At 34.9% G+C, this 23,560-nt stretch overlaps 2 protein-coding genes across 2 annotated transcripts in view; one reads left to right on the plus strand and one right to left on the minus strand.

Annotated features, from left to right (window-relative positions):
* LOC140439959 (tolloid-like protein 1) overlaps positions 1 to 23,560 on the minus strand; it is a 740,970-nt gene that overhangs the window by 585,411 nt on the left and 131,999 nt on the right. The gene's annotated exons all lie outside the window — the stretch shown is intronic.
* On the plus strand, positions 3,258 to 3,593 carry LOC140438941 (uncharacterized). The gene has a single exon (XM_072528576.1). The coding sequence runs from the start codon at positions 3,258 to 3,260 to the stop codon at positions 3,591 to 3,593; it is 336 nt and encodes a 111-aa protein (XP_072384677.1).

A 23,560-nucleotide genomic window follows, 5' to 3' on the forward strand; every position in this document is an offset into this window, starting at 1 on the left:
TGTCAACTTTAATTAATGCCAAAGAGAGTAGGGCACAATAGTACACACAAAATTCTGGATAATTGCATGACATATGGCAACATCGCCAGACCTCGGCCTCGGTGAATGGCCGAGTGGGGCGTGGCGGGAATGCCGCAGCGCCGGCGTCGCTGCCATCGGTCTGGGAGACCGACGCTCCACGCAGCATCGAGACACAACGGTGGTGGCATATTCAGCAGCCGCCGAATACTACTTTGATGCTGATAATGATACACTGTGCGCCACATTTTACGGACGGAGACTTCTTTATTTTATGCCTCGAGGTCATAACCTCGACTATGCTCTTTACGAAAATCATCACAAGCACGAAATACTGCATGGAATGTCTTGGGCATACGGAAATTATTGCAAACCATTTTGTGCAGAATTACTTAACTTTTGTTTCGAACCTCGACTCGGGTGGCATTTTGTTGCAGTAATGCAGTAAAGACTTCACGTTGATACGAAAGTTTTATACCAGGATTATTTCGTAATTTTTAGTAAAATTGAAAAAAATTAATAAAAAAAAAGTCTCGTATTATTTTTCAAAATACTTTTGATTTACATTAACACATTTGTTGTAGTAAAAACCATAGACCATACGTTTATTCATCTTTTTAAACTGTTAAGCCATTAGATTTACTTCAAATCTTTTAAATAGTAGTATATTAATCTAGAAGCATAAGTCTTCTAAACACAAATCAAAATTAACAACCAAAGCAACAAAATATTAGAAAAATCTGTCAAATCTCAGAGACTAGCATTACTGTGTTTCATAAGCTTTACGAATTTGATAGAATTATACGAAGAAAAGCCTCTGATAGAATTTAGCTGAATGACATTATCGAATTAGTGCGCAACGGGTAATTCCACAAAACCTAATTGGGGCAATTAAAGAGGTTTGTAGAGAAGACACAATTTAAATGAGAGTAACATTATTTAATATCATTATGGATGAGAAAGTAATGGAAGTGTGTAACGAAAAGAACATAATACAACGATGCTGTCCTATACTTCATTCAATTTCAAGATAAACACAAAGTAAACAGTTTTAGACACGTGATCGGTGGGTGTGTCGAGCCCTCGCAGCTTATCATAGTTTAGTACTTAATTTATAACCAATAACAAGCTGTGACGACATGACACACCCACCTATCACGTGTCTGAAACTGTTTACCTCGAGGTCGATCTTGAAATTTAATGAAGTATCGTAGCGGACAATGAAGGCGATCTTCACACAATGTTACATTGTTTTAATATAAATCGGAAAAGTCTGAATATAGCAATAGAAAAATAAAAAATTTAAAATAGACAAGAAACCTGAAATGAACAAGACAACAAAACAGAGATAAAAATACTAAGAAGTATAACCTGCGAAACTTTATATAACGGGGAAAGAAGAGAAAATATTATAAGGCATTACAACATAGATTTGCTTAATACCTAGAAACAAAAGAGAAAAAGAATAGATTAAAATAAAAATAGCATAAAACAAAATGATAAAAATACCTAGAAAAAAATCGCTAAAAGGTGAAAAAGTATGGACAATCTAAAAGAACACGTCGAGGCGAATGTTTAAAGGACACTGAACATTAAACAGAAATTTTGTCTATTAAGTAGAAACTAAAACAAGATTATGACAAGTAAACATACCAAACTTAGAAAACCCTTAAAACTTAACATCGCTACATATAAGGTAGATCCCTGGCAACAGAAGAAAGAAACATAGAGGTGGAAGCAGAAGTGTTGAAAATTAAATGGGATGTGATAGGCGTTAGCGAGGTAAAACAACTAGAGGAAAGCCTAAAAAACGGAAATCAGGTCCCTTGTTTTATCAGGTCGGTAATGAAACTAAAACAACAGGAGGCGTTGGCTTCTTTGTACGCAGAAAACATGAAAACAACGTTAAATCAGTAAAAAAATTTCTACTAGAGTAGCTCACTTAACTTTAAAACTTTGTGAAACATATTCTTATGACATTGAATTCTACAATGACATTACTTTAGCCCTAAATGATACAATAATGTACTATACCATAATATGTGGAAACTTTAACGCTAAAACGGGGAGAAAGGTCGATGAGACATAAACATCACTGGGAAAATTTGGTTTCAGAAACAGGAACGAGCGCGGTGAATCTAGTTAATTTTTGGCTGAAAAAAAAACATATTCCAAACGAACAGCTTTTTCTACAAAAAAGATCATCAGAGATGGACGTGAAAAACTAGGAACGATATCAATTTTATGATCAGCTACAAGAGGACCAAGAGAAGAGATCTTACAGTCCTAAACTAGTTTTTAGCAACCCCAGAATGGTAAAAACCTCGAAAGAAAGTATGATCAAAAAGAAGTCTACACGTTCCTGGACAAAGCCTGATAATATAAAAGCATTTGACGAACAGAATAACAGCAATTTAGAAAGTAATAAGAATACAGACCTTAATGTCAACACCCTGAATGACATAATAGAAGCTATAGAGGAAGGCCAGAAAATACACTACCAAAAGAAACCATATAACGAAAGAATAAGTCGATGGACAATCAAAAGCATAAAAGTGACAACTATACAAGATAACAAGAGCCTCAAAGTTTGAAGGAGATAGTTAACAAATGACAAAAAAAATGACGAAATTATTGGATAAAGATGGAAATATTATCACCAACAGAGATGAATAACTAACGGCAGTAGAAGATTTCTATACAGATTTATATAGAAGTCAACAAAACCATGATAAGCAACTAACAGAAACGTTAGAAAATTCAGGAAAAATATGAGTCTATTAAGGATCGGAATGAATGCCTGATATATCACTACAGGAAAATAGTAACTTACTAAAGAAAATAAAAAGTAATAATGATCTAGGAGAAGATCATATCGTTATTAAAGCCGCAAAGATTGAAAGAGGCAGTCTTTTGAAAAATATAAAGGAACTGTTCAACTTATATCTGTACCAAATTAAAATACCTCCTAGATGGCACAGTGCACTTACCATTTTATTACACAACAAGGGCGATCAAGCAGATCTCGAAAATTACCGACTTATAACCCTGTTAAACCACCTCAATAAGTAACAAAATACCTTACCAACCTAAGGAATAGGCAAATTTTAGGATAAACTTTTGCACTAACGACCATAATGACTGTACAAAAAGCACAACCGCTATTGGTTCTGGCTTTCGTAGACTTTCACAAGGCATTCGATAAGATATTAATAAAAACGTTAAAAGAAAACAGCGTAATGGTAATAAAAGAGTTGGAGGAATGCCATGTAGATTATCGGTACTCCAGACTGATTGCGAACATATACAATATTACAACTATAATCGTAAGGCTACTTAAAAATACATCATGTATAAAAATTAAAAGAGGAATAAGACAAGGTAAGACGGTATGTCCCAAACTCTTTACAACAGTTCTCGAACATGCTTTCAAACAATTGGAATGCGATGCGAAAGGAATCAATCTCGATGGCGAAATGCTCTCCCGCCTACGATTTGCGAACGACATAGACCTGATAACAAGTAAAGAGATTGAAATTATGCTCACTAAATTTTTGGATAGACGCAAAACATGACAAATCTTGTAACAAAAAGTCGGTTGTAACGAAATAACATTAGTTCATAAAAATAAATACTTGGTTCATAAAATCCAAATTGTCAGGGACAACCAAACCTCTCAACTACAAAGAAGAATCACTTTCGCATGGTTCTCATATTGAGCTCTATCAAACATCTTCAAGAGCAACATGCTAAATTATTTCCAAAAGAAGAAACAGCGCCGAAACACTTTCCTTAACCCTGGACACAGCATCCAAACTCAGAGCGGCCCAAAGAAGAATAGAACTGTCGTTACTTGAACTAACTCTTCGAGACAGGGTTAGTAAGGACGTAATAAGAAGGATAGGTGTCACAGATAGACCCAAAATTACAGTGTGGAGATCACGAGCAAACAGAAAAAGCAGAGGTAGACCACCTACACGATTAAGAGGCTACGTCAAAAGAATCGCTGGGTATTGACTGCAGTAAGCTCGAAACCGACAGAACTGAAAGGTTCCTACAGAAGGACAGACTTTAGAGGAGGCCTATCTTTATTAGGATTTTTAGTTTTTTGGAAAAATAATAATTGCTGAAGGATAAATCAAGATTTGTTGAGTAGACAGGATTAACAAATGCACCCAGGTAAGTTTCAGCAGCTATGTGCAGATACGTTATGCAATATAATTCACAGAGCAATACCAAAACCTATGAATAAGAAGATTTTAAAAGTTTAATCGTTTAAAAAAAACAGCAATGAGATTTGGGCAACTTTTGAACGTTTGTATGCTAATTCTCATTTTAAAATATCTGATGCATCAAAATGCCAATTATTACATATTAAATCGACGGTGTTTTGTTAGCATAAAGGTTGATTTTTACTCAAGTTGTTTTTCACAACAGTTGCCATCAACAATTCCTCACAGACACTTCGTCTAAGGACTAGCAACCCCAGTGGATTCCTACGTTGCCATGTGATCAATTCCTTTTATAACTTAAACATCATAATTTTTAAATATCAAATATGTCATTCAAGGTTAGTCTAACTACATTTAAAGGGTTTTGACCCATATGTTCAGTGGCTTCGAATATGTACATCCAGATAGCACTGATGATGGAATAGTTATTCCGAAACCGTTCTGTCCGATAGGGTTGTTTTATTAATATACCTTTTATAAAGGAAATTTTTTTAAATAAAAATTTGTGTGATACATGGTATACAACCAACTACAGGAATTTAGTTTCCTTGTGGAAGCTAAGACAAGTGATAAAAGAGATGTTCTCGGATAAAGCAAGAAGCATTGAAGATGGCAACCAAATCAAGTTTCTCTAATTACTATAGAAATTTGATTAGAGGTGTTTGTTATAGTAGTTTTTTAAAAGAACATTTATAATTTGTTGTTGAAATGGATTATATTTGGATGAAGAATATTTTAATGACATAAGGTGGATATTAGATGTGGTGAAATGTATTTTAATGATAGACCTAGTAGGCCTGAGGATCTGAAATTGTGTGCTTTGTGTAATGGAAGGGGGGTAGAAGATACTCTGCATTTCATGGTGCGATGCGCGGCATTTCATTTACAACGGAAAGGGAAAGGATCACTACAGGAGCAATGCTATCAATTTATGGCATTAAAGTTAGAAAACCCTGGTGGTTTCCAGAACAACTGCTAACAATAACCACGCAGGAAACTACAGCTACCTTGTTAATGCGAGAGAATAATAAAAGTAAAATGTAATGGCATGTCTCGCAAAACAGAAAAACAAAAAACAAAATAGGTATATCGATGGAGGGCAACCGTAAATACGTATTTATGACTATTTGTCCTCTTCAGTACGATGCAGCCAAGTTTAAGTTTTAACCTGTTTGTTTTAGGCATTTTTACGTTTGACAGTCCTTTCCTCAGGTAGCTGCAGTTTCCTCTGAGGTTATTGTTATTTTTTGCTCTGGAAACCATCAGACTCTTCTAACTCTAATGCCACAAATTGGTCGCATTGCTTCTTTAGTGATTCATTCCCAAGTTAACATATGCTCCTTTTCTAACTTGGCTGCACTATACTGAAAACGACTCTGAATGACCGAATAGTCAGAAATACGTATTTACGGTTGCCTTTTACGGTGGGCTTTTTAAACATTAATTTAGACATGATGAATAGACAGGGTGATTGGTGATTTACGCAAGACTCCTTCTCCTTTTCTATACCTTATCCTTCGTCAGGATGCGGTGACGTTATGGTATTCGACGAATGGTTGCTATCCATTCTTCTCCCTCCTGGGCGCGGTGTGCTGCCTCAGACAGAGAGTTAACCGGTAGCGCACTTTATTTGGTCTGACCATCGGAGTGGCGATCTTTAACCGGGTTCTTTTACCATCTACCTTGCCTTCAACCACCAACCTCTCCATGCCTTCCATTCGTCTGGTAATATGTCCAAAGTACCTCAATATATTTTGGTTGATGATTGTGGTAAGCCTAGTATTGATGTCGAGTTCTGTCAATATTAAGACATTTGTGCGATGTGCTGTCCAGGGTAGAGGTGTGCTTATTAGTTCTTTTAGACGAACTAGTTCGAGAGAACTATTTCACAAAAATGAACTAGTTCAGTGAACTAGTTCGCGAAAGAACTATTTGTAGGACCGAAATCGAAATCCAACCCTAACATAACTGGTTGCCAGATGTCTCGTCCTCGTGTTATCATCACACAAGCTCGGCGCCGACCGCGCGTTTTCTTCGGTTTTCAGTCAGTCTTTCACTCTTTCACTACCGTACAACTAGTTCGGGTTCGAAACCATTTCTTTAGATCGTATGTTTAGGTTTAAATGTTTTAAATTTATTTCTCAAATGTTTTGCAAATAACATTTTTTTTTATTTGCAAAAAATTATTAAGATTTGTTTTTTATTAACCGTTTTAAATATAAATATGGTTCACGTATGATTTATTTTTATATTTACGTATATTTAAACTCGTAGGTATCTATATTAGGTTATTTCTAAAAGAACCTTACAAAAAAAAATCAGTGAATTTTCTAGGAACATTAAATAACACATATTCATTCTCACTTTTACATAAAATTATATTTTATGAAGATGCATAAATCATTTTAACCACAACTTAAAATTATTATTTCAAAATTACAATACGAGAAACAACACAGCATGTCAACATTCAAGCCAATGCATGGGCATAAGATCCGAACCATTATGATATTAAGTTAAGAGTGTTTATGTTATTGTCACGTTCATAAGAATTATGATCTGTTATCTGAGGCTAATCGACACTTCTTTTTTTAAACTAGTCAGCCCATCCCATTCTCAAAATAATAAATATATGATCTCATTCATTCATTATTTTCTTCTTTAAAAGTTGAGACACAATTTATAATGCAAATCGTTCGCAGTGAACTAGTTCTATGAAAATTAATGAACTAGTTCAATTAGTTCAGTTGAAAGAATCGTTCATTTGAACTATTTCGATGATGAACTACACATCTCTAGTCCAGGGTATGCGCATCATTCTACGATATACCCACATTTCAAAGGGTATTATACGTCGTGAGTCGGACTTTTTAATGGTTTAAGTTTCTGACGCATAGGTAACGATAGGAAAGATAAGCGTCCGTACTAGGCGCAGTTTCGTGTTCCTGGTTATGTCCGTATCTTTCCAGATTTAAGTAAGTTTGACCGTTGCTGATCTGGCCATTGTAAAGCGTCGACGTATCTCTTCTTCGCATCCACCATTGTTTGTGATAACAGAACCTAAGTAATTGAAACAGCTTACCACTTCAAACCCCGCTACGTTTCGTATTTCCGGCTGGTTATTTCTAATTCGATCGATTATCATTACCTTGGTCTTTTGTACATTAATTTTAAGTCCATATTCACGACTAATAGTATCTAGTCTGTTCATGATGTATTCAAGGTAATTTGTTGATGATGCTAGTACTAAAGTGTCGTCAGCATAGCGGAGATTGACTGATATTCCTCCTTGCCATCCGTCGAATATAATACGCATGATGTGTTCGCTATGTATATTGAATTTGAATAAGACACAAGACTAGCATAGTTCATAATGTTTATTTTTATTGAAACACACTGTATATTTTTATATTTTTAAAACCTCCTTAAAAACCTAATCTTAACGATTAAAATCATGAAGGATCTATTATAAATAATTCAGGGTGAAACTTTGAAATTATACAGCGTGAAAACATCCATTTATGGCACAATTGTTATATATGTATATATATATATATATATATATATATATATATATATAAGAAAAAAAAAATGGAGATTCATGATACTTGCCTCGAAAATGTCAAGATATTTAACGATTTTTATTTAAAAAAATTTTTTAAGATCTTGATCATAATTATAACTTATGTTTTTTAGATTAAATAATAATCTTTTTGCATTAAAAACTATAATTGTTACAAATTGTTTGTCCCGTCCTTCGCTGAATATCCAACGCAGCTATTACACCAGTAGGTCAATTACCTAATGCTCTCTGTTTGGGCATTCATCACCTGAATTAACTTGTAATTTGCTATGCGCATTTAGATTCGCCTTCCGTCTAAATGTAATTTCCACGAGACTACTCTCCCCCTGATGATTTATGAATAACAATATTTCTAATATCTTAGGGACTTATTTGACCCAAAAACATCCATTTGCATGAATGAAATTGTCAGAATTGGTTTTTACTTTTAAACCTTATGGCATTTGTTTTTAAAAGGGTCGCAGTTTACTAACCTATTTATTAGAGAGAATTGAGAATTTAAAAATAATCATTAGGAACTAATAGTAAGGAAAATATATTAGAGTAGGAAATTAGAGACGTTAGAATATTTTGAGTTAACAGTGACTAGAACTAGTTAATATTTTGAAATTATTTTCTTGTAGAATTTTATTACTGCCTACTTTATTTAATAGAAATAAACCACATTTAGTATAAGAAATATGTTGTCGTTTTGATTTATAACTCGAAAATAGTTTTAAAAATACAATTTAAGTAAATTTTTGTTTTTTTTTTTACGTGAAAATAGAGATACACTGACCGCCAAAAAAACTGGCCACCGTAACCACAATGCGCAGCGATGCATATTTGCATCACCCTGGTTTTTCGCTTCCACGGTACCCTCTAATAAATTTTAAGCTTAGAAAACGACTTGATTCAATTATGTTCTACCCGTCCACCTGGAAAACAGACCTAGAATATCGTGGGCTGCACAATAATCTTAGTTATTCAGTGTAAACGGATTCGTTCACGTGGTTACACTATTTGTGGTTTTGTGGTCTTTTATTTTGCTAATAACTTGTTAATTATTACCAGGGTGAGTACTAAAATCAGATGATAATAACCCAGTTTTATGCACAGACTTTTTCTCGTCAATACACTCGATAAAATGTCAATACGATCAGCAGCCCGTAGTTCAAGAAATACATAGTACTTACTGTATACTCGCTTCTGAAGGTGTAAATGTCACTCTCATCTGGGTAATATCTCATATCGTTATCCCCGGTAATGAAAAAGCAGGCCAAGTTGCCAAACAAGCTTCTGGAATAAACAGTCACCACTCAAAAACCCAACATGTTTAAATCCATATTGACCTAAAGCAAATATTCAAGCAACAACAGTATCATACCTAGCAAACCCACTGAAACTCAATCAAGAGTGTATTACATGAGATTCGGCAGACTGTTAAAAAAATTTAACTGCTAACAAACTCTAAAAAAAAAAGCTGTCAGTCAAATGTTAAGAATTGGTCAAACCCGATTCACACATAACTACTTAATCAGGTTCGAGCAGAAGCTCAATTGACAAATCTGCTCAAGTGTGTTCACTGTGAAACATATCCTTATCGAGTGTCCCCGGGACGTAAAATAAACTTCAGTCAAATATTAAAGACGTTTTAAACTCACCCGATCAAGTCTCTAACCTAATTGGTTTCTTGAAAGACATTCAGTTGTTTAACAGAATATGACTCTATATTTTTCATTTACTTAATTTTTAACTCAATGATAAAACATTTATTTAGTCATAGGTTCTTATTTAAAGCTTATTTATTAACTGTAGCAATTAGTAATATGTTATTATTGTAATTATTGTACACAATATTGTTTGTGTCAATGGCCATTGCAGTCGAGACACATTAATTTAAATAAAACAAATTTTGATTTTTGCTTGAAACTATATGTCTCTTTTCGTTGGAACAATATATCTCTTTTACTTGGAACTTTATATCGCTTTTCCTTGCAACTATCAATTTTATCTTCTAGTTACTTTATATTCCTAAAAGGTAATTGATATCTTATACGTTTTGTTTTATATTCAAAATTCACTCAACTAAATCCGAAAACTACGTTTATTTTAAAGTTAAAATCTCAACTCCTTTTCTTTCAGCTATAATCAAACAACCATCTCAGGCCAAAATAGACAAGCTGAGTTGAGAGTTTTCAAATTCGCCTTTAAAACTTTCTCAAAGAGCCTTTATATGAAGAAGACGTTGAAAGATTGCTTTTGTAATGGAAAAATTGACTACGGTCAGAGGTAATTGTGTTTCGATTACATAATTAATAGCCTTTTGATTTGGAAGACTGTCTCTTTTGATTCTTCGAAACTAATTAGATATTTACAGAAAATAAATATCTTTTTAAAGAGGATTTGCTTGTTATTTTCGTATTTATAATTTCCCGTTCTTTGGAAATAAACTGTATTTATTTGAATTCGTTTAGAAGACAACCAATTTGTTTTAATAATATAGACTACAATACTAATAATACAAAGACATAAAAACAAAACGAGTTAGAGTAGACCATGATTTCCTTTATTTGTCCGACTTGTTAGTCGAATATAATAGCCGAAAATAATATTAAACAATTTTGTTCATTTTAGTTTGTGTCGAAATGTCGAAATTATTCATGAATTACTTTTTATACTAGGTTTCTTTTTTGCTCACAGAAACTAGTATTGCAAAATTAAGCCGCTTGTCCATAGAAATCACATTATGTTAAACAAGGATTAACAATATGGCATGTCTTTGATACCTTGTTTACTGTAAACTTTAACATTTATAATTTTTTAGTTAGCTAACCACTGCAATGGTGAAGCTTTAGGAGACATTCGTTGGACTTTTCGAGTTTGAATTTGTATCAGCTCAAGAGTCTGATGAGGCTGGGATAGGCCGAAATAATTCATAACACTTTATTGATACCGATTCAAGCACGGGAAGTTTAACGAATTTGTCCCCCTAGGCCATATATTTGGCCATTTAATTCAACAAAGTGATAGCAGCTTTTGCTAGAAGATTTAATCTTTTACATATATATATATATATATATATATATATATATATATATATATATATATATCAGCTATTTTCTTCGTTAATTTTTTTCACTTCTTCCGTTCGTTTGTTCTCTCTCTCCAATTCTGCACTCCAATACCATATTTAAATCACCTTTAAGTGCTTCTAACCACTCTTTCCGTATCTCTTCATATTTAAACCCCTTCTTCTTCTTCTTCTGGTTCCTATCCGTTTCGGATGTTGGAAATCATATTGGCAATCATGACCTTGCTCGCTGCGGCTCGAAACAGCTCCGTTGAGGTTTTCTTAAACCATGTTCTTAAATTCCGCAGCCATGATATTCTCCTTCTACCGGGTCCGCGCTTACCTTTGACTTTATCTTGCAATATAGACTGCAGCAGACTGCTTATGCGTTTGATCGTAAACGCAATCTCTGGTTCCTTCTTCATTTTTTCTAGAACTTCCTTGTTCGTGATCCTTGCTGTCCATGATATTCTCAGCATTCTTCTATAAAGCCACATCTCAAATGCTTCAAGTTTTTTAATAGTGGTGTCTGTAAGCGTCCATGCCTCCGCCCCGTACAACAACACAGAGAAAACATAGCATCTCAAATGTCTCATTTTTGTATCCAGGGATATGTTGTGACTTTTGAAGATGGCGCTCATTTTGTTAAAGACCGTTCTTGCCGTTCCTATGCGGCACTTTATTTTCTGTACATTGCTCCACTGTTCGTTTATAATAGTTCCCAGGTAGCAATACTGTTTTACTCGCTCTATCTGCGTCCCATTAATGTATAGATGAGCCCCATTTATATTCTCCTTGCTGACAATCATTTGTTTGGTTTTGTGGGTATTAATGTTTAGTCCGTACTGTTGACTGTACTCGTTTATTCTGTCCATTAGCCTCTGAAGTCCCTCTAAACTATCTGCTATCACCATGGTGTCGTCGGCATATCTAACATTGTTTACTCTTTCACCATTTAGAAGGATGCCTTCCTCTATTCCGTAAAGAGCCTCGTTAAAAATTTTTTCTGAGTACATATTAAATATCAACGGCGATAGAATACATCCCTGTCTAATTCCGCGTAGTATTTTTATGCGATCTGTTTCTTCTCCGTTAATTTTCATGTATGCGGTCTGATTCCAGTATAGTTCTGAAATTATTCTGAGGTCTTTGTCATCCAGGTCTGCTTCTTTTAAAATGTTTATCATCTTTTGATGTTGAACTCTGTCAAATGCCTTTTCATAGTCGATCAAGCACGCGTATACGTCGCAGTTAACGTCCCTGCATCTTTGAATCAGTACCTGTACTCCGAAAAGTGCCTCTCTGGTACCCACTGCGTTAATGAAGCCGAACTGTCTGTCTGATATTTGTTCCTCGCACTTCTTATAAATTCATCCATGGATGACTCTAAGAAACAGTTTCAACATGTGGCTCATTAGGCTGATTGTTCGATATTCTTCGCACTTTTTAGCCCCCTGTTTTTTAGGTATCGCTATGAATTCTGATTCTAGCCATTTATCAGGGATGATTCCTGTATTGTATATTTTATTGAAGACAGCCGTGATCCAATTTATTCCTTCATCCTCCAAGAGTTTTAAAAATTCAGCTTCGATATTATCAGGCCCTACAGCTTTTCTGCTTTTCATACGTTTTATTGCTTCTTCTACCTCGGATTTGTATGTCCGGGCCCGTCATCCTCTCTGAAAATGGATGCCTATAATCCGTTCTTTGATCTTGAAAAAGTGTCTCCAAATATATTCTCCATTTGTCCTTCATCTTTTGGGTGTCAATGATTAATTTTCCATTGGTGTCTATGAGTTTCATTTGTGTTCTCTTTTTAAAAGTACCCGTTATTTCTTTTACCTTTTTGTGTACATTAAAATTGTCATGCTTGGCTTGTAGTCTTTCTATTTCTGTACATTTCTCTACAGCTTCTTTTTCTTTAGCTTCTCTTATTTTTCTTCTGATGTAAGCCTGCATTTTTTTGTATTCATCTTTATTTCCTTTAATTAACCTTCTGCGTTCCATTAAGTGAAGGATTTCTGGAGTCATCCAAGATTTCTTCTTTGTTTCTTTGTTTGGTTTTAGCAGATCTTGTTTAGTTTTCTTAATTATTTCTTCGAATTGATTGATTTCTCGTTGGATGTTATTTTCTTCTTTTAGTTGCTTAACCTTAAACCCCACCTCCTTCAAAAAGCACCTTTTTTACACAACGTTTCTCTGGCATTCGAGTGATGTGACCTAACCACCTGACTCTCTGTGCTTTGACTTTCTGTACAATTAGGGGTTTTCCATACATCTCCATTACCTCTTTATTTGTTCTTCTTTGTGCAGTTTCCCTCCGCCGTCCTTATACCACGAGAACTCTGACGCAACACCTTCCTTTCCCTGATCTCGATTTTCATTTCATCTTTCTTATTCCTGGTCCAGGTCTCGCAAGCATACCCTGCCATTGGCCGAATGACTGTTTCATATATTCGAATTTTTGCTGAGCTACATACGTTTTTTGGATTTAGAATAGTGTTTAATGAGCCCATTACTCTACTTCCTTTTCTTCTTCTTTTTAGCCTTCTGTCGTCCATGTTTGGACATAGGCCTCTCCCAACTCCTTCCATCGGCCTCTATCCTGAGCAACATATTTCCATTTTGTTTCGACTATTCTTTTAATGTCATCAACTCATCTCATCTGTGGTCTTCCTCTTGGTCGTTGACTTTCGTAAGGTCTCCAATGTTGTATTGTAGTATTCTAACGTTGGTCTTTTTGTCTAGCAGTGTGGCCCGCGAAGCTCCATTTAAGTTTGGCAATTTTTGTTGCTATGTCCTCGACTTTTGTTTTGGATCTTACCCAGTCGTTCCTCTTTTTATCTGACAGTCGTATACCTAACATTGCTCTTTTCATTGTTCTTTCTGTTGTGGCTAGTTTATTTATGTTTGCCTTGGTTAGGGTCCAGGTTTGACATCCATATGTCATGATAGGAAGGATGCATTGGTCGAACGCTTTGCTTCTCAAGTATTGGAGTATTTTGCGGTTCTTCAGTATCCAACTAAGTTTTCCAAATCCTGCCCATGCTAGTCTTGCTCTTCTAGTAATTTCCGCACTTTGGTTTTCTTTGTCAAGTCTCAGGATTTGGCCTAGGTAGATATATTCCTTAATTTGTTCTATCTCACTGACATTTATAGTTATACGTCTGTCATCTGTGTTTGTCATTATTTTTGTTTTTTTCATATTCATTTTTAGGCTGACGTATTGCGAGCTGGCTGCTAGTTCCCCCATCATAATTTGCAGTTCCTCGAATATATAATTCCTTTTAATAGTCTCTTTTCTATTTCTTTTTCTTCTTCCCGTTTATTAGATATTGTTACACCCAAATACTCGAAATGGCTGACATTTCCAATTTTGTAATCCTTTCCTCATGTTTGAAGTGTGACGAATTTACAATCTTACTTTTTTTCATTATTGCCTCCAAGACAAAGTTAAACAGATCAGTAGAAAGTGGATCATCTTGTCTTAATCATCTTGTAACGGAAAACACATTTGACATACTTCCTTCTATGGCCGCTCTATTGTTTGTACTTATTTTTTAATAATTTTATCAACTTCTTTAATATTTCTAAATTTTATAGAGCTTTATACAACTTTTCCCGATCGATATAGTCATGTTTTCTTCGTAACTGTTATTTTGTATCAATTTAAAGGTACTGGATCCACTGTCGATCTTACTGTTCGAAACCCTCCTTGGTATTCACCTGCTATGCCATTCTCGTATTTTTTTATTCTATTACGTATGATCTTTGCTAATATTGTGTACACAATATCCAGTAGCGCTATCCCTCTGTAATTTTCACAAAGAGTTCTGCCACCTTTCTTATGTATTGGGCAAATTACGGCATTACTCCATCTTTTTGGCATTTTCTCCTCTCTCCACACTCTCAGTATCAAATTACATAGCTTTCTTTGCAGTGTGACTCCTCCTTCCTTTAAAATTTCCGCCGGGATTCCATTCTCCCTGCGCTTTTACCGTTTTTAAGCTATTTTGTTGTTTCCTTTATTTTCTGTTCTGTTGGTTCCTCTACGTACTCCCAATCATTATCCTCTGATTGGCCCATTACATCATCTGTTTGCATCTCTTCTTCATTATTTAACATTTCTTTAAAATACTGTGCCCATCTGTTTAACTTCTCTGCAGTATTTCCAAGGAGCAGTCCTTCTTTATTCCTACAAAAAATTGTTTGCGTGTTATTTGTTCGTCTGTTTCTCTTTACTTCTTGATATAAATTTTTATTTCTTTGATAATGTAATTGGCCTCTATTGTTGTTAATTTTCTTTCCAAATATTCTCTCTTTTTTGCCTCCAGATTCTTTTAGCTTCTTTTCTTTTCGTCTCATGTTCTGTAATTGTTTCTTGGGTTCTATTATTGTCTTTTTCAAACTTTGGCTTATTTCTTAGCATTAATGCTCTTTTACATTCCTCGTCGAACCAGTCTTCTCCTCTCCTCGCTCCTGTATTATATAAGCATACGCGTTCTGATATCTCCTAAAATGTGTGATGGGTTTTTTACTCATAGTAACCGAGCTATGAGTAAAAAACTCATAGCTTTTAAGCTATGAAGTACTTAAAAAAATCACTTTGTAGGTTATTCAGTGGCTAAGGGGTTATTAAAATAAATTTTTTTAAACCTTTATTTTTTTAGAAGGTTGTAGTTGAAAGGGCTTGAGCAAGTCGCTAATTACAAGTGTATGCAAATTTTGAACATTCATATCTTAACCAATGTTTATCTTACAGAAAAATAGAAAAAATCAAAATGTTTAAAGAAGCAAAACCTTTGTTTTTATACTCCTCAAGATTTTTCTTATCACTAATATTTTTTTTTATTTTAAAAGAGAACTTTCGAATGACAGACGCAGCGGCAAAGAAACCGAAGGCTTAGAAAAAAGCACCAAATGAGGGTGCAACTCCAAGTGACAAACCCTCCGTTAAAATACGTCCTTTCAAAAGACATGAACATTTATATGCTAAAGGCATCTTTACAGGTTACAAAAGAGGTCTTTGTAATCAATACGAAAATACTGCCTTATTATCTGTAAAAGGAACTAGATCAAAGATGAAAGCTAGATTGACATAGGGAAAAAGTGCATCTATGTATATATATATATATATATATATATATATATATATATATATATATATATATATATATATAAAATGTTGGGAAAGATTTCCGCGGTTAGTACAATTAAACCTAGAGCTAAGATTAATACTATTATAAAAATTAATATTAAACTAACCAGTCTTCCGGTTTGAACAGCGTTGATATCCATTTTGCCGAGCTTTCAACATCCTCTCTGATGTCTTCTTCAGGGCTTCCGAGGTCTCAGTCTCCCGAGCCTCCAGACACTACTACACTCAGTAGTCACTTCTAGTTCACTCACTAGTTCACTAGTGAGTGTAGTAGTGTCTGGGGGCTCGGGAGACTGAGACCTCGGAAGCCCTGAAGAATACATCAGAGAGGATGTCGAAAGCTCGGCAAAATGGATATCGACGCGGTTCAACCCGGAAGACTGGTGATTTTAATATTAATTTTTATAATAGTATTAATCTTAGCTCTAGGTTTATATATATATATATATATATATATATATATATATATATATATATATATATATATATATATATATATATATATATATATATATATATATGTCAATCGGTTTTAAAACGTCTTGCGACGTTGTCCGATGCCTAATTTCCATGACATTCTATCATCCCATTGGCTCTCTCTAAGATCTCTTTCTCTCATCGCCTTCGTTACTCCCTCTCTTCAAGATTTCTTGGGTCTTCCTCTCTTTCCGGGGTTTGGTAGTATCCATTGCATAATTATTTTTGGGAGTCTTGAGTTATCCATTCTCTGGACGTGTCCGTACCATATCAGCTGTTTTCTTTTTATGTCTGTTGTTAGAGAAAAGCTGCCTCTACTGCCTCCAGTTTTCTGCTGTTGTTTTCGGTTATTCGCCAAGTTTCCGCTCCGTATAATAGACTGGTTTTAATAAGAGATTCGTAGATATTGTGTTTTCTTCTTTTTCCTATTTCATGACTCCACAGTACGCTGTTTAGACGACCTATTGTTTTTCTGGATTGTGTTATTCTTGTCTGTATTTCTTCATCATCCTTCCCCGTTGTGTCAAAAACGATTCCTAGGTATGTGTAATGGTCGCAGGGCATGATGATTTCGTTATTTTTCTAATGTGATGTTCGATAGTTCGGTACCTATTGGTAGGTATTTTTTTTTCTGTATTAATTTCTAGTCCCCAGCATCTATTTATACAAAGCTAGAAACAAGACCTGTGTTCCCGGTAGGCACAACAGTAGGCACTGTTAAATCCAAAATTAAAGCTATTTGGGGAAAAGTCACCAGACCCCATTGCACGAGACGTGCAGTAGAGCCAAATTTAATAGCCATTTTCCAGCTAAGGCTATGGGATATCGTATTCGTATTATGCTGTACCTATCTAAGATAAAGTTGTTCTTATAAATAAGAAATAAATACCGTTTTCCAACAAAAAAAATTATTTTAAAAAGATACAAACTCACAGATCAGGTCAAACTTACAGAGATCATAATGAGTAACACATAAATAAAGTATATTTTAAAGCAGTAACGATTAATTTTATTTGAGGTGCTAATTACTGGTGATTTTTACGATGTTTTTCCCAAAAAGGAACCAAATTAATTTTGAGCGTAACTCGCTTAGTTTTGATGCTATAAACTTTTTTAAGAAAACAAAAATAAAGCTTTTTTTGAAAAATTTCAAAAAGTTTTGATGAGTTTTACCTGAAAGTGTTTCATTTTTTTGTTATTTCACGTTGAAATATTCGATTTGGAATTTGACAAATAAGAACCTATTTTTCATAGCGGCCTACATACTTTATAAGCCACGGACACATGGCTGAAACGCTGATAAAACCTATGTCCATTATATGTACACATGGTAGAGAACTAAAATTGCCTGTACACATGGCAGTTAAAGTGTTAAGTCGCTTTTAACAATCGTCAAATAAAACATAAAACTCCATTTTATAAGATCCCGAAGAGTTTTTAATAATAACTTTATAGCAACGCATTATTTTGTAATTGTTAGTGTCGAGTAAAAATCTAACTTAATTGACCTAATGGAGCATTTACGTAAATTATTACAAACTCTAAAACAACGAAATGTTTCTTATTTGGGACACATAATGAGAGGTAATAAATATGAGATATTAGGATTAATTTTATTGGGTAAGATAGAAGTATCCAAAGGAAGAAGGATCCCAAGGAGAAAGTAACATTCCTAGCTGCGAGATATATAGGTTTTTGGTGCGGATAAATGGCAGATGAACGTCTGCCACGCGTTGACACGTCGGAAACGTGTGGCACTAAAAATGGAAGCAGTAAATACACAATTAAAGAATGCTGAAATATACTATATCATTATTTAATTTTTTTTATTTTTTTATAAACTACATTTTTGTTAAGAATACTTTTTAATAAATACTTACTTTGTGAAGAACTGTCTAAAAACTTTTTATTTTTTTTTTTTGAAAAATAAACATTTTTACTCGCAAATATCTCAAAACATATTGACCTAGTAAAAAAAATGTATGGAATAAAAGTTGCTTAGAATTAGTCAGTTGATCCATTTCTGGACTTATTTTGAACGTATGTTTTTTAACCCCGAAAAGGGGTGGCTTTCACACCCAAGTAAAAGCAACCCTGGGCTTGGGTTAAAAAGTACAGTAGAGGGTAAGAGAAATCTAAATCCAAATGTTCAAGCAAATCCATCGTGACGAGGTAAATTGCACTCTAAAATGGTTATTTACTGGAGTAATTGGGGGAGTCCTTTTTCGAGCAGTGGGACAGTTTGGGCTAAATAAAAAAATACCGTTATGTTATTTATAGTTACGCATTACAGCAATTCATTTGCGTCAATTTCTAACCTACTGTGAATGTTCTTGAGGACCAATCCGGTCGGTCTGTTTTCTATCATTGTGTCGCACAAGTAGTTTTTAGTCTTCTAAGGCTTGAAAAACTCCTGTCCGGAGTAACAGTGGAAACAGGTATGTTAGCCCATATTTGCAACAATGTGTGAATATTTGGATATACTTTTTGTTCGCCCTTATTTAAGCATTCCAAAGATGATTTTGGAGTAAGAGATATAAGAGTTATTGCCACTTTCCACACTTTACGATCTGCTTTGTCAACAGATGTACTTTTTTCAGACAGCACTGCCAAATACATACAAAATGTCTCTTCAATTACACAACTAACCGCTAAAATTGACAGTAACGCACTAGTGCCTTCCGATGATACGTGACATAGGGAGTATACCACTATTTTCTTCAAGCAACACATTTGCTTTTTTATAGAGATAGAGGTACTCTTCGTCAACTTTCATTTCATCTTTTTGTAATTTGTTTTTAAAATTTTTTAAGGATTTAACTTTCCCTTTGCTCGCAGTGTCTTAATTACAAATGCCTTGTATTTATTTAGCTCGTGAGCTAATGTAATAGTTATCTGCGGCAAAAGTTCGTCCGTGACGTAACACCTTTGTCCTCAACTCCATAATTACATCCATAGATACACTACTGTTGATAGGTATATTCCCTTTTTCACCAGGTGAAACCATTCGAAATATATACTTGTGATGTCTGGAGGCCTGTCTCCGAGACAATATAGTTTCTGCCAGAGTAAAAAAAAGTACAGTGGATGCGGTGACCGATGTGCTTTGGGCGGCACGGCGAATTGGGGCTGATCATAGATGATTCATCCTGATTTATCCTGATTCTCTTTGACGTCCGAAATATTTTTAATACCTTGCAGTGAGGTCACGTAATGAGCTCTTTGGACGCAAGGAACTGTCCTGGGTATCTGAGGAATGTGGTCGCTGATTATCTTTCTGAGAGGAAGTTTGTGGTGGAAAATGGGGTGATGGTGGATTTGACGGCCTTGGTCCCGCAGGGCTCCGTCCTGGGTCCGACGTTGTGGAACCTGGCAAAAGACTGAGTCTTAAACTGGGAATATGGAGAGGGTGTAACCCCCTTCGCATTCGCGGACGACCTTGCTATGCTGGTGGCGGCACGGGATAGGGAGGAACTCTTGCTTCGGATTACGCATGCGTGTGTTGGAGAGCGAAAGATGAATAAGATAAGACTGGCCGAGAGGTTAGTTTCAAACGGTTAGTGGCAGCAAGAGTGGGAGGCAACACGTGATGTGGCGGAGTGGACGAAGTTACTAATCCCGAACCTTTAAAGCTGGGTGGACTGTGGGCATAGGCAGCTGGATTATTATCTGACGCAAATGCTCACAGGCCATGTCTGCTTCCGCAGCTACCTTTTCAGGTTTAGGACGGCTCAGTCCGATCAGTGCGTTAACTGTGGTCTCTCGGATACTGTGACACACACGATGTTGAAGTGTGAGCGTTGGGCGGATGAAAGAGAGAAGTTTGTAAGAGAGTTTAACTGCAGAATATTTGATGGTGGTGCAAGATGAGTGGTGGTGGACAAGCTTCCACAAATTTATCAGGGAACTGCTCTCTTCAAAAGAACGAGAGGAGAGGGAACTCGTAAAAGAATTCTAAAACAAGCGAGTAGCACCTTGGTGGGGTTCGGACTGTCGCAGGCTGAAATAGGAGTGAATGAGAGACAGACAACGCGAGAGAGATGGCAGCCTCGCTAAGGCAGGGGCTTTCTTTGGTGGTTCGTGTGGGTGTGGTTTTCTCGATGAATGTTTCAGAGAAATAATGGAAATCGGGTAATAGCAGGGCATCAGGAGAGATGTTTGCCTTAACCGGCCCTACCATCCTGATGTCTGGTGCGAGAGAGGAGAGGTTTTTAGTTGGAAGCCCACCGTCTCGGAGTGGTGACGGGACAAAATATCAAAGGTCTAAATCCCTCGAACGTCTTGCCCTGGGAAATCTCCGTTAGGGTATTAAGAATCCAACACTACCTGTGTGGGTCACAGGTGTCTGTATGCAGATTTTCCTTCTTCTCTTTAAAGCTGTAAAAAAAGGTATGTACTGTCGAAATCTTAATCTACCGCGGAAAGGGACCATAGCCTCGTCTATGCAAAGCGTCTCATCTGGAATACATACTTTTTAAAATTGTTTGTTTAGAATTTTAACTACTAGACTAATTTTATACAGCTTATTATTTTCAGGAGTAGTTTCATTATTGACAACATGTATGAAATGCATCAGACCGTCAAACCTGTTACGACTAATACCACAACAAGCAGAAATTTTGTTTTTATAATACTTATTTGTACTCCAATAATCTCGAATCCTTAGTTTCTTATCTAGTCTTATCCATATTATTAGGCCAAAAATAGTTTTATTTGCTCTCGAGTCGTACTATACTACTATTTGAAATAGTTTCATTTCAAATTCCATCGATCAAAGCTTGTTCAAAGAATCGGTTATTCTCACTGACAAGTAAATCTAAAACAGGTTTCAGAAACAGCAAATAAAAGTCATGTATGTACAAGTAGGTATTATTAACAGTTTCTTTTCAAAAGCAGTATTACTTGATCCCTTTATAAATCTAGTTTTGTGTGTCTTCTAATAATGTTTTGAAGGACAAGAATCTTGGCAGCGTAACGCTAATACCGTCGTTTTTCTCAAGCGGAATAATGAATAGAGATGCAAAAATCAGCATATCGTTATGGCGTTACCTCGTTTACATTTCATATTTCCCTAATTCAGTCGGCATAGCGTGCGGCGGTGGAATTTTAGCGACATTTACGTGGTTTTTACAACCTCCTTTCTCCGTTTACCTAACCTAATTTTAATTTTTTACGCTACTTGAACAGCAGTACGTGAAGATGGGTAGGTTCATTTTGATTTATTCAGATACTGCAGATTCTTTCGTTTTGGCGCATTTGGTGAAAGACCTTTTGAGTGCTTCGGTTTCAGTGAGGCGAAAAGTGGTTAAATACACATTATATTTGGTTTTTATATATTAGATGATGGTTTGTGTAAACGGTAGTGAAAATCTTGAGAAAATATATGATAGAATAATAGGTTATGGCTTTTACAGTTTACTGACAGTTATATTATTTTATAATGGTTTAAAAATATTTTATATTATACAATGTGTCCATGAATAATATAAGATAATAACTTAAGAGGAGAAACTTTTTTTAACACTTTTTTTATTAGGAATAAGTAAAAGTATATTTGATAAAATTAACTCAATTACCAAATTTCTTAGTCTTCTATTTTGGCTATATTCTACATCAAATGTGACTTTAATCCACAGCCGATATATGGAAGTACATATTTTAAAAGTTACATAACCAGGCGACGGTGGTCTATCAGTACAAAATGATCTATATTTCAAAATTAAAAGCATATATTGTTGTAAAATATTTAGGTAAGTACATTTTTTTGAAAAAACCAGATATGTATATTATTTATTTATTTAAGAAATAGCCTTTTAAGCATAAACCCCGTTCTGATAGACCACCGTCATGTATCAGAGTGTTAATCCTAAACAACTCAACGGAGATCACTTAGGTGGCCGAAGATCAATTTTTACATGTTATAAATTTGTTTTTTAATTCCATGGAATTAAAATTTTCTTCGATAAAGTATTTTTTATTTTCTAAAAAGAATGCTGGGTAAAATGGCAGCACAAGCGGGTTAAAAGAAAAAAGAAGATAAGGACTCTTTTTATAAACTCTGGCTTGTCATTGGTTTATTTTTTTTTGCTTTGCTAGATTGTGCAAAATTTGGTAATTTTTTGCAGGATGTGAAAATTACGCGCCAACAACTAAATTATGCGCAAATCGCATATGTATAAGCCTATTGGAGCACTGCTGTAGCGCCAATGTGTGGTCTACATCAACGACAACACCAGTATTGACGCCAATCCGTTTGATGTGTACACAAAAATCGACAGCCCACGAAAAACTCCCAACGTTGGAGTAAGTCATAAAAACGTTAACGCCAACATTGGCTCCAACACAGTTTTATCAGTACACACATTGGACAAACTGAATCTTCACTGTAAATTTAATTTGAATCCCTTTAGACTTTCAAAAATTTTTAAATGCATGAGACACACTTCCCACTATTATCAGTACGTAACCTGGATATTTTAGTTTTAAATTGGGCACTTACCATTGCTTTATATTCCATAAACTTCTCCAATACTTCACTTTTTTCTTTCATTAGATACACATATGAAAAGTGAGAAAAATGATCAATAAAGGATACAAAGTAAGTGCATCCATCATATGATGGTGGAGAAAATGGTCAAGCCACATCAAATGATATAACTTCTAAAATTGCTTTTGCCTTTTTTTCTGTTGGAATATTCTTAAAAGTTTTTCTTTTTTGTTTTCCCTTAATACATATCTCACATAAATTACTTGGAGGATATGGTGAAGAATGACCCATTCTTTTGTGTAGTACACTATCTGAAATGGCAACATTACACTTATCATCTACTACAGTAAAAGTAATTATATATAAGTTTCTTCTTAACATTTCACTCATGATTAAATTAGAATTATGGTATACCTGTACTTTTTTATTTTCAAATATAATTGTTAGACCTACCTGCTCCATTTTTTTTATATGTACTTAACAGATTATATTCCAATTCATTTCACTGTAAAATATCTTTCAGATTAAGTTTAACACCGACATTACTTAAAAC

Source organism: Diabrotica undecimpunctata, chromosome 4 (assembly GCF_040954645.1).
Source record: "Diabrotica undecimpunctata isolate CICGRU chromosome 4, icDiaUnde3, whole genome shotgun sequence".
NCBI lineage: Eukaryota > Metazoa > Arthropoda > Insecta > Coleoptera > Chrysomelidae > Diabrotica > Diabrotica undecimpunctata.

What these genes read in the sequence shown, in the direction of transcription:
- LOC140438941 (XM_072528576.1), top strand. Translation starts at nt 3,258, where the DNA reads ATGGTAATAAAAGAGTTGGAGGAATGCCATGTAGATTATCGGTACTCC.